Source organism: Sinohyriopsis cumingii, unplaced genomic scaffold (genome assembly GCF_028554795.1).
Source record: "Sinohyriopsis cumingii isolate HCF-2022 unplaced genomic scaffold, ASM2855479v2 utg000360l, whole genome shotgun sequence".
NCBI lineage: Eukaryota > Metazoa > Mollusca > Bivalvia > Unionida > Unionidae > Sinohyriopsis > Sinohyriopsis cumingii.
In genome coordinates this window covers 1,853,116-1,865,270 of record NW_028315892.1, presented here as the reverse complement: position 1 = coordinate 1,865,270, position 12,155 = coordinate 1,853,116, and the positions used below count along the sequence as shown (strand labels likewise).

The 12,155-nt window shown below is 35.4% G+C and overlaps 1 protein-coding gene across 1 annotated transcript in view; it reads left to right on the top strand.

Annotated features, from left to right (window-relative positions):
* LOC149774249 (uncharacterized) overlaps positions 1-12,155 on the top strand; it is a 56,521-nt gene that overhangs the window by 26,893 nt on the left and 17,473 nt on the right. Inside the window, exon 5 of the mRNA XM_089945580.1 lies at positions 5,277-5,418. Coding sequence (XP_089801706.1) covers positions 5,277-5,418 — 142 coding nt within the window. The remainder of the gene's footprint in view (positions 1-5,276; positions 5,419-12,155) is intronic.

Sequence of the window (12,155 nt, the reverse complement as noted above, 5' to 3'; positions counted from 1 at the left end):
GAACAAATTTATGCAACTGTGTAATGTCGAGAATTCTGGTAGAGGTGTTCGAATATCATAGATTCTAATGTAATTACTATAGCATGAATATGGTTTGTCTCGGTAAAGATTACACGCGGTGATTTTTAGCGACTAACGTAAGTCCATTAAAACAAATATATATATTTCCAAACAACCTGATTCATACACATGTATCTACTTCATGGAATCACTAAATAGCCAATTGAGATCTAACGTGAGCAAATTTTCAAATGTCCGGATTAGGGAAGGGAGATGAATAAGACGTGCGTGGAAATGAGATCCTTGTAATGTCACAGTATTGAACTTAGTGGAATCCTTTGAAGTGAAACTCTTCTACACTGTAGTCGTTGCAATAGTAGACTCACATCCATGGGTTTCCTGGTATCTGTATATCGTCTATTATGATGACAATCTCAAACAACTCTAGATTTCAACCGTTGAAGTGGATACTCAGCACAAGCTACTGGATTTCAGAGTAGTGTATACGCACAGTGGATCAGAAGGTCACTAAGGTTCCATGTATTAGCTCATTTGTCTCAAAGTTAATGATAAGCAATGATTTCTTTAATTTTTTAAATAAGGAGATCTGCCAGGTGTGTCGAACAACTCGTTGGGTTTCTTTTAATATCAGACAGGTGAGGTTTGAAATGGTCTGTAATTAATGTATACCAAACTATCTAGATATCATTTTCTTGGACGAGAGACCCTGCGTCATACATTTACATTTTTAACTTTATTCTTGACTCATCGTTAAGTACTGTTTGTACAGTCTTTGACTATGATGGCGGATTTAACAACCACAAACTGTGATCATATCAGCCAAATTGTCAGCAAAATTGAAACTAGATCCTGTTTTGATTCTCGCTATCTTGACACTACTGTTAGCTTTTCTTACTTCTTTCTTCTTTAGTTCACGATTTAGGTTGGATCTTCAACTGTTGTACTTCTTAATACTGATCGTCATAAATATAATTGGCTAAGAGGTCCGTGGTTACTTTTCGTAGACTGCTGTCTTCAAGTATATTATTAAAAACTGTAATAAAGCTCACATTCCTAAGCTCTAGTGCAATTTGAAGCTTAACACCGAGCTGTCATGATTGTATAGGGTGGAAAATGACCCTTGTCATTTCTTGGAATGGTGTGAAATTAAATCCTAGTAGGCAATACCATCTTGCATAGTTGTCGTATAAATTGTCATGAAAACTGTTGATTCTCAATTGTTCTTTGGCTTCAAGCAGTGTCCGGTAAGATCGTATGTATTCTTTGTGGTGAAAAATAAGATTAAAGTGTCCGATACACATGTTGAGCTCTGACAATGCTACGAATTAAACTTTAAGAATCTGGTCCTAGACGACAATAGTTTTGAACCTGGATTATAGTCCTGAGACAATGGTGAAGGGATTTTACTTTGATTTGTCGTGCAGAATGATTACCTGCACTCAATATATTCGCTTTGTACCATTTAAATTTGGCTATCAAATGGAGGACGTGCTTCAATTCAGTCTTAGACGCACACGTTTGCTGTTTGATAAATATGTGTACAAACACAGGCCCAAGGGTAAAATTTTCATAATGTGCGTTCCTGTTTGATGTTTCTTGTCCGTAGTTAAATCCTACATTGTCGTCTGCAGTTTCTTCGTTAATCAGATATGTCTTTAAACATTCACAATATGTCCGATTTTAACACCATGCAAGCATCAACGTATGTTTGCTTGGCTTCTTTTGCAAAAATTAGTAGATTATCGCGGTAAGCATGGCAAAATTAAGTGCCAATGCTGTACGTGACATAAGTGCTTTTATTTGTTTTAAATAGAAAACCACGTCGCTTAACAAACTTTGCATACAATTTCTGATGGGAACTACGGTAGCTGGATTAGTGTTGTCGGATCTGATAATTTTCACAATCAAGTACCTGGAACTTTCATCTCGATCACTTTATTATGTGATTGGCCGTTTGATTTCAAATTCCATTTGAACTGATGTCGTCAAAGATGGCACAGGATGGAATTCTGCCTACTTCGATTCTTCCATATCGTCATCATTGCATGTGGTATGGAAGCATCTAGTTCTGCCTTGTACCATTCGTAAAATTCTATGATGGTGCTTCACCTCTTATTATTTGCCTTGTTAAGTCGATATTTTTTAAAACATTTTTGTAATGCCTTTTTTCTGCAATGTCCTCACCGCGGCTTGGAAGGTGAGTCATGAGCTTCATGAGAAGTGTAAAGTGAATTTGTATGTGTTTCTCTGAGTCTAAGAAAGTTACTTTCTGTATAGTTTAATGTATATTTCCCTCATTTCAGCAGCACTGGCTTGTGACTCTGCTTATTATTGATAAGCACGTTTGTACGATTTATTTTCCTCGCGTCATGCTACCGTTTTCTAGAACTTGCAATCTTGGGAGACTACGGGCTCCAAAACCGACGCCACAGTGGAAAAGACCGTACTTCTAAATTATTTGTACTCGACATGAGATTACACAAACATAAATTGAGCCCGTAGTTCATTTATATTGGGTATGAAACATAGTTTCTTAAACGGATGTTGTTGTTGTTGATCATGTCTTTTGCTGGAGCAATGCTCATCTTTCCAGCCAGAATATCAAACAAACTGGCAAAAAACTCTGACAACATTTATTGCTGGATCAATCACATTTTAGAGCGTGATATGCAATTACATCAGCGGGATTTAGAGCATTAAAGTAAAACCATACAGAAATATGAAGAGATGTGGTAGATGGTAAAACAAAACCGTTACATAAACTTTAGCAGCTTCAACTTCAACTCCAATAAATACATGAGGTCAAATAAACAACTCCAACCAACTATTAGGTGTCATGACAGCTTCTGATAAAAATCATTCCCGATGATTCAGAGACTCGACCAGGAATTTTATTAGGACCCTAAACTACGGCTGGTCTTGGTGCATGACATTTCCTCACTATGTTTGAAACATCAATAAACATGCACCAGTCATTAATGGGAAGAACAGGTAAAAATAGGATATCTTCGGTGTCAGTGGGACCATATAAAAATGTTTTGGATTCAAGATGACAAGTGATGGCTCAGTGATTTCCATTCCAGTGGTGTAGCCATTATCAGCAGCAAAGCTAGTACAAAATCACTCCTAGAATGGGAACCAATATTAGTGTCAGATTTATTAGAACAGCATTCGAGTCCCAATACTAAACGTTCACCATACCGCAATGTTATACCCCTACAAACGAAGCTGAGGAGGAAGATTAGGACTTGTATGAACTAGCAATTTCCAACACAACACGACATGCTCGTGATAAAAGGTTATCTTAATACCAAGGTAAGAACAGACGATACAAACAATGAGTAGGGCGTGCGGTAATATTGTTGTGGAGTCGCAAATGACAAAGTGAAGGACATGTGGATTTTTGCCTCATCAGCAACTGTGTAATAGGCGGCCCTCTCTTACGGTACAAAGACAACCACAAACTAACGGAAAATTCAAACCTTCCTGCTCGGATTATACTTAGAGTACGAAAAATGAGCACACCTTTACCTGTCCTGCAATCTTCTCTGTCTATCCATTCAATCGTTGACTTAATTCAGTCAAATTCATATGTCTAGCATCATCCACGTGTACACCCCATCTACAAACTTACATGTCTTCATTCGACACTGGTATTCCCAATGTTCCCACTATTATAACGAATTCATATGGACAACGTTCTTCCGCGTACCATGGCCCACAAACGTTGAACAAAATTGTCCATATATGTGAGACATATGGAAACTGTCATCGCATTAAAGAGTGCTTTTAAAACGCACTTATTTCGCCTACAAGAAGAGACTTAAAAAGTTAATAACGCTCATTTCATTAATTATTGTCAACCTGTTTGTGTTTTGTTCTTTAATTTCATGTTGCGTTTTTGTAATCTTATCTTTGTGCATATTGTTGTGTTATGTAATATTCTAAAGCGCTTAGAGCTTCTAAAGATTAGGCCGTATACTAAGTCCACATTATTAATAATATTATCAGTATTTATTATTATTATTATTATTATTATTATTATTATTATTATTATTAATTTTATCACTATTATGGGTTATGGTAACTATGTGCGGGCTTTGTTGAGTAGATTTGGACAAAGTAACCATGACTATGCATATTAATCCACGCTTACACTTAGTGGCCAACATGGTGAGAGGGACTAGCGGCAGAATGGAATTAAACGTAATGTTCCACTCCTCTTTGTTTTTCATCATTTTCATTGTGTATATTGTACCATTTATACATATTTGCATGTAATAACGTGACATGATTTAAATATCCATTTAATGTCCGCTTTGTAAACTTGTGATCTTGAAAGTTTTGGATGAAAGTCGAATTTGATTTCTCGGTACAGTAATTTGATATAATTACAATGGTTGATTTTTTTTTTCCTTCGATTTATTTGTGATAAACGACATATGTGAGAGAAGCATTGTTTAATACCCCGAAGTTATGTGGCCAAATTATGCTTTGATCGAGATAATACATTTGTCATGTATCTTTTATAATATTAAATTCTAAATGTAACGTTATTATCAATATACATTTTCATAATTATTGTACAAACAAATTATTCGATCTATTGTCATATTTACAAATCGTTTTCACAGGAAACCTCCGATATACATTATTAAGTCTTTTTTTCATCATATTAAATTTACATTTATTTAAAGTATAACTAAATCAGATTAGAACTGCTTTTTAACAAGCGTGACTTTAAAACTACTTCCAATGTTTGTATGTGCCCGTTATATATTGCCTTAAATATTATAAAATAGTCAGTAGATGTATGAAGTAAAAAATTAATAGTACTGACCGTGTTTAAATGCACACCAACCACATATTGATCTCCTACTCTCTGCTTTCATTTTATATTTGTGCTTAAGGTAATATTTATTTTTCAAAGATTTGATACAATGCCTGACTCACGTAAATTTTATTAGCGATATTTAAATAAAAACAATAAACAAAATACATGAAATAGTGATTGACTGGTTTAAGCAACGTTTTTATTGCCTGACATTTGAAATCCGACCGAAAAGCGATAACTGAAAATGACAATAGTTTAAGTATCACGAAAATATCCAAGAAAGTAGATATGTTAAAAGTTCAACGATAAAGAGATAATTCGCTGTCTTTGTATCATGGATAGGGCGAGAGATTTCATATTCAAATTTACATTTAAAGCAATTATCACAGCACGAAGCCTTCTAAGATATGTTCTTTTACAGGACGAAACAGTAATAGAGTTACCGCATGGAAAGGAAGCTGGTACATATAGAGCCTGTATTGAGGGTGTGGCCCTAAAGTGTCTAAAAAATTCAACGCAATGGGACAACTGCACAAGCTTCAATATAAAACCTATAGTAGGAAGTAAGACATTGTTTTTGTTCTGTCACATAATATTATCATTATTTTGATAGTTCTTTTAAGATATTATACATAGCCAAATACGACTTCCTTACAATAATTTTACCTCATTTGGCATTAAGGTCTAAAGAGACTCTGTTATATAGAGCCACTGCCCTGCTATTCTCACACCTGTTATACCGTTTGTAAAGCTCGACACACCTCACCTTAGTCACAAAATACAAAGCCATTGACCAGAACATTTTACAAAATCAAACAACATGTGTTCCTGCACAGTTTTTAACATACCATAAAGCTAAAATGACCATTATTCTAAAGTCATCATAAGCTCTACTTTATATCGCTGATCTTCTGTTCAGACAGAGTTTTTTAAGCGATAATTGGTGTCAAATATTGTAGCACCATCCAGAAATATACAGGAGGAAACTTATATACCAGTAGACGTTCTATATACATCTATTTTAAATATGAATAACAGACAACACACACATATTCGCATCAAAATTGCGATAAAATCACGACTGTTGGTATTTAAAAACTCATCAAAGTTAAAACGGATAAGGATCATGAATTTATATCATGAAAAATACGCCCGCCTAGAGAAATCTTTATTAATGAGAAATGTCTTCTGTATAATACATGTATATCTCTATTTTACAATTTACCTACAGAAATGCGGTGGAGCTCAATTAAAGCACTTTGTGAATCACATATCATTTACCCAAAACTGGATTGTCTTTATAGTGAATCCGTTTGTAAAAAAACAAACATTAATTGTTCCAAAGGGATATTACTAGTAATTAATCGGAGGGATAATGTATACGTGTAGTTATTCTTATATTTTAATTCAGTCTTCAAGCTTATTTGAACGTTGACTAAATTGTTAACCGTGAACAAATCACATGCTTCTACACATAAAGGATCCATTTGAAACATCTTCAAGAAGGTTCTTTTGTATCGATCTCATTTGGTTTACTACTGCGTCATGCAAGACTCTATTCGCAGCATTCGACTGACATTAAAGAAATGTATCTTCATCTTAAATCCGTCATACCTTTCATTATAATTTTGCATAGCACTTCACCAACGATCAATTTTCGTGAAAAAATCAACGGACAAAATGCATGTAGTACTTTTTAAGAGAAAAATCTCTAATCTCCCTCCACCGAGATTACGAAATGTGCAACTTAATTCACTTTCCGTAAGGATACGAAAACATTCAATCTTTAAAAGATTTAATTAGTTTGCAGAAAGAATTCTTCCTGAAAGAGATGTGACCCGGGTTAACAAAATATGTGTAGAAGCATGCGATTTTAGAAATTTTTGTTTCCAGCCAGGTTAATACACTTCCAATATTGCTTATCTTTATGATAATTTATGAAATTTGTCAATTAATTCGTTATGGCTAATTCCCCCGTCTACGCCGCCTCTACAGCCACCTCCGACACTGCTTCGTGCCTACCGTGAATCCTGTAATAAAAAGCAGCAGAGAGGGCGAACAGTCTCGAATTGATTTACTCACCAACCGGAAAAATAAGCCTTCCTGAAAATCGCAAAAGAAATCTCAAAAGAAGATCGTGGCGGTAACTGGGGGTGCCGAGACAACGCCCTCATTGCTGCTGCTATCCAAAAAATTTATCAAGGCCGACTCGGTATCTCGACCGCGGATCATGTAAGTTTATTGTTATAAATCCATGCGGGGATAACTAAGCCTGACTAAATAAATTTATAAACATAATTATGTCCATATGTCCGCTACACCAAGTCTGATTAATATGTCGCAGAGTATGTGTATCAACTCCGTTAAATACAGCTAAAATATTACAATTGTCTCTGATCACTTTAGGTATTTGTGTGTATCGTTGAGTAACATAGATCACGTCTGTGTTTTTATGTCTACCGCGTAAAAATATTCTAGCAGGGTCTGATTGTTTATCTAGTATTACATCATCGTACACAACTAAATTATTAATAAATCCATCAAGGGCATCTACGGACGGTGCGTCATCGATATCAGTAATACATTTAATAACATCACCGTTTTCATCCAACAACTTTGCGTTGTCATTGAATTCTTTCAGTGCATCGTGACATCGCTGACCATCAACTGACGGAGCTACTAAATATCATTTGTCCCATTTCATCCATCTCATTATCAAATTAAGCAGCAGTTGCGTTTAACCATTTCCAGATGGAGCTATGATAATCATTCTAATATAACTTGTTAACGCTGCGAGATGTTTAACCGGTTCTCGCTTTCTTGTCGCCGTAAAATCCATTACATCCATGTTGTAGAAATACAATAAATAATATGGATATTTATAATGTGTAAAATGCAGTACGCGTATTACAACAAAGAATAACAGATCAGTAGTTACAGGTAAGTGTACACAATGTAGTACAAAGAAATTTAAATTTATTTCTAATCAGAAATAGTATTGAAAAGGAGGTGATATTGCCGCACAGTTAACAAAGTTATCAGGAACACCATGGGCTAAGTACCCAGGATAAAACATCTTCCAGGATATGGGTATTGCAGTCCTGGTACCCGACTTGATATCCGACTTGATAACTAAAATCAACCCAAACCTGGTGAGTATCCAGTAAACGCTATTGATAAAGCGTTTCACGCTCATGATGTTGCTTATAAAAGTAAAAACATACAAGATAAACATATTGCAGATGTGAAATTGATTTATGCGTTAAATTCCATTAAAAAAATCTTTCAATAAATCATTAGCTAATTGGTTGGTGAAATCTGTGATGAAGGGTAAGCTTCTATTAGGAGCCGGTATTTAATCATCCGATTATAAAAAATAATGGAATCGATTTATTATAGCCCAAGAAGATATTGGAAAGGTAGAGCAGAGATTAGCAAGCTCGCTGAGCAGCAAATGTTAACTACCACCACCTAAACTAATCGATTATGCACATTTTTATGTTATCTTGAAAAATGAAGTTCATCAAGCAGATATTTGATTTTTACCACACGACACAATTAAAATTGGAAGACGCCAGCGCACGTAGAAATACGCTTTAACTGTCTTTGATGTTGCAAGTAGATTTATGGAAGCAGGGCCACTATCAGCAATGACAGCAACTGAAGTAGCTTCTGCGTTTGAACTAATTTATCAACTAGGACCCCTACGATGGCCAGAGCAGATCCTGGCAAAGAATTTCAGGTTGCTGTATCATCGCTGATGAAGCAGCATAACGTTGAAATACGAGGAGGACACACTGCAATTCATCGTGATCAGGCAATTCTTGATCGATTTAATCGAACATTTGCTGAGCGGTTATTTGGATATCAGTATAAAAAGAAATAATTCACGAAAAAACATCTCGCGAATGGGTTGCAAGATTACCTAGTGTAAATGCTGCATTAGATAATGAAATTACTCGAACAACTAACATGAAACCTATTAGCGCGATCACAAAAGCGCATATGCCTGTACAAGGACAGGATTTTTCAAAACAACCAATATTAGTTAATATGACTGTGAGGTTTTTATATGAACCCGGTGAACTTGAAGGTGTTAAAGAAAGAGCGACTGATCCTATATGGGGTATTACGACACATAAACTGTCCAGCGTGGTAAGATCCACGAGAGACCCGCAATTTACAGATTAGATTCAACTTCCCCTCAAAGTGGATTTTATTTTACACATTATTTCACACGAATTTTATTCGGTTGTAGTCTGATTCATTTATTAATCTCCCTTTATTCTACTTCAAGAGATATATGATCATCAGTTATCTCCTCTTAATAAACCACACAATTCTTTAGCCATTCGTGTGGAGATAACCCAACAAAACGGCGGTGGTTCACCATGATCGCCATGACCACAGCTGTATTTTTTAATAATAGCCAATCGAGAAACATTTTTAATATATCTAAAGATAATGTACATATCTCATCCCAAATGATGATCCATGGAATGTATTTCTCGCCCATTCGGTCAGGAGTCAGTGTGTCACCCTTCCATCGGAAGAAGCTATAATAAGTACATGATCGCACTCCTCGTTCGCTCATTTATCTTGCGAGTCTGTGTGTAGTTGTTAAAACAACCATATCATCTGATCTCCGTCTATATAATTCGAGCACTCGAGTTGTTTTACCGGAACTACCTGATCTGTTTAGATAATAGTCTTGTGTCAGGATACTGGATCATACATGGACGGTGCAGATGATAATTCTGATATCTGATTATTTTTGTAATAAATATCTTTGATTTCAGCGTCTGTGGGTTCAGAATAATTACATAACATTTCTTGTTTTATCCTCCATTTACCCCACGATGCATCATGAACGGTAAATTGAGTCAGTATTTATAAGTACTTGTTTTCGATATAAAATGAATCCGTGGCAACTCTTTCCGCGGTGGAAGGAAATATGTTTATCATCGATAATATATTCATAGAAATATAATCTAGCATTGAGGATTTTAAATGAGTAAATTGATGTGACTCGCCATCAATATAACCAACAATTGTACCTAATCGTGTTCCGTAAGACAAGTAAGCGTTTTCTCGACTTATAAATATATCTCTTTTCGTTGCATCGCAGTTATAAAATCGAGCTCAACATTGTCTTTGATCAGTCTTATATAATGTCGTTTATGATCATATGCCCCCCCTTGAGCAAATTTACCAATTATTCTTCTACCAAGATCTTATACGATTTTATTTTTATCATCAGAATAATTCTCTGATGGCAACCAAACTTCTTTCTGAGGACCGTGTGATATAATTGCCTTACTAATAATCAACGATATCAGTATTTTACAATCAAGCATATAACGTGACAGCACTATAACGTTGTTCTGAAAAGTGACTACAAAACCAAACATAACAGATCGGATGAAGACCCTTAGCAAACTCAAATGATACAATACGATCGAATCCTGTCAGTTTAATATCGAGCAGGAGTCCATTTATTGCCACTACAGTCATCTCGTGTGTGGGGTGTCCAAAATCTTCTAAAATATCCATAACACTCTCCGTAACCAAGAAACTTTATCGGATAAAACGCGACCATATCAACCGAGATAACGTTGTGGTCATTATCGGTATTCCACAATCCACTGTGTCCGTATTCACAGCAGCTTAGCTGTACGTCCTCAACAAATTCAAACTGCATTGGCTTCCACGAATTGTTCTCTGTTGCAAAGTGAGCAGCAACTTACGGAATGGTTAAACAATCATTTAGTAATGTTTCATTATTTTCTGGTGAAAATTTCTGCGCAAGATTTATCATTTCTTCATGAAGAGATTCTTTACGATATATTTCGCTGTTAGGTCCTAGAAATTGATCAGGTCTTTCATTATCTGAACTCTTAAATAGCCATACTGATACAGGATCGTTTTTTCTTATTTCCTGAATAAAATCAAACATATTTCCCCAAGAGCCTTTCTCTGGTTAAAATCTTGCAGTCCGATCTCGTGGAAGTATTGTTACTCCTTTAGTCCACGCATGCGCATTATGATCAACAATTTCAATTGGAGCTTCATTCGACTTATGCTTAGATTCGTATAAAATATCTTCGGTAATCGTTTTTAATGTTATTGGAAATTTTAATTTACTTCTTACTCGGCGACATCATTTATTGTAGCTCCGGTATCCTTATCCGATTCAGCCCATTTGTTTATTTTTTCACGTCGTAGATCCGCTAACCTATTTCCACGTATCGCGTTTGTAAAATGTTCGATTACTCGTTCGGATACAAAATTTAGTTTTGACAATCTCATTGGTGCAAGATCATTAATGTTGGGGTTATTAATTAGTTGATAAATTCCATAAATAACCAAGGTCATATGATATGCTCGAGCATAATATGGTCTGTCAATACCAGTCAACATTCCTGGTTTGGAAATTATACTTAGCACAGCGGTTTTACCATTACAAAGGACAAGGTCATGTTTGTCACGGATAATCCACTCATCGGAATCTGTTTCTGCTAGCACAATAAACTTTATTGTGAAAAAATAGCATTGATCGTTGAGATAATTAATAATCTTTTCCACCGCGTATAACTTTGAATGTCTACCATACGTGAGATGCACCATCGTCGCAAAATTCTTTTCAAGCATCTCGAATATTATTAATCAGATTATTCTTCGGAACAGCCAGAATTCGCCTCCGCAAGTCAGGAGTTCTTCTGTCAAGATCGAATATGGATTCAGAGACAAAGTTTTCCAGGGCTCGATTGTGGATAATCTCTCAGACTCTTCCACATTATATTTTAGACAAGTATTTAAATAAAAATATTATATATACAATGACTCCATTAAAATCCAGTGCAGATGGCTGATGATAAGGTGTTTAACTCTTTGTAACAAATCTTGTTCAAATGAATTCTTCGGACAACATTTGCAATGAGTAAGAAGACGAGTCTACGTCCAAAGCCCTGCTTATGTTGTTGTGCTGGAGTTAAAGGGAAAACACAGTTGCGTGTGCGATGTGGTGTAAAAAATATAGAGAACTAAAACGATATTATGATTAAAACATAACAGTGTTGACGTTGTCAAATACTCTGTCTTTGATACAAATTTACACGATATGTTATAAGAAAACCTGAAGATTACATAGCTATATTTGTAAAGACAAATTATAATTTAGACAAATAATAATATATATAAATTTGAGTAAAAAGAATTTGTTAGACATCCTATCATCAAGAATTATGGAGCATCACATGATGGTGTAGCAAGACACTGTCTGTTGAAAAAATATGTTGGT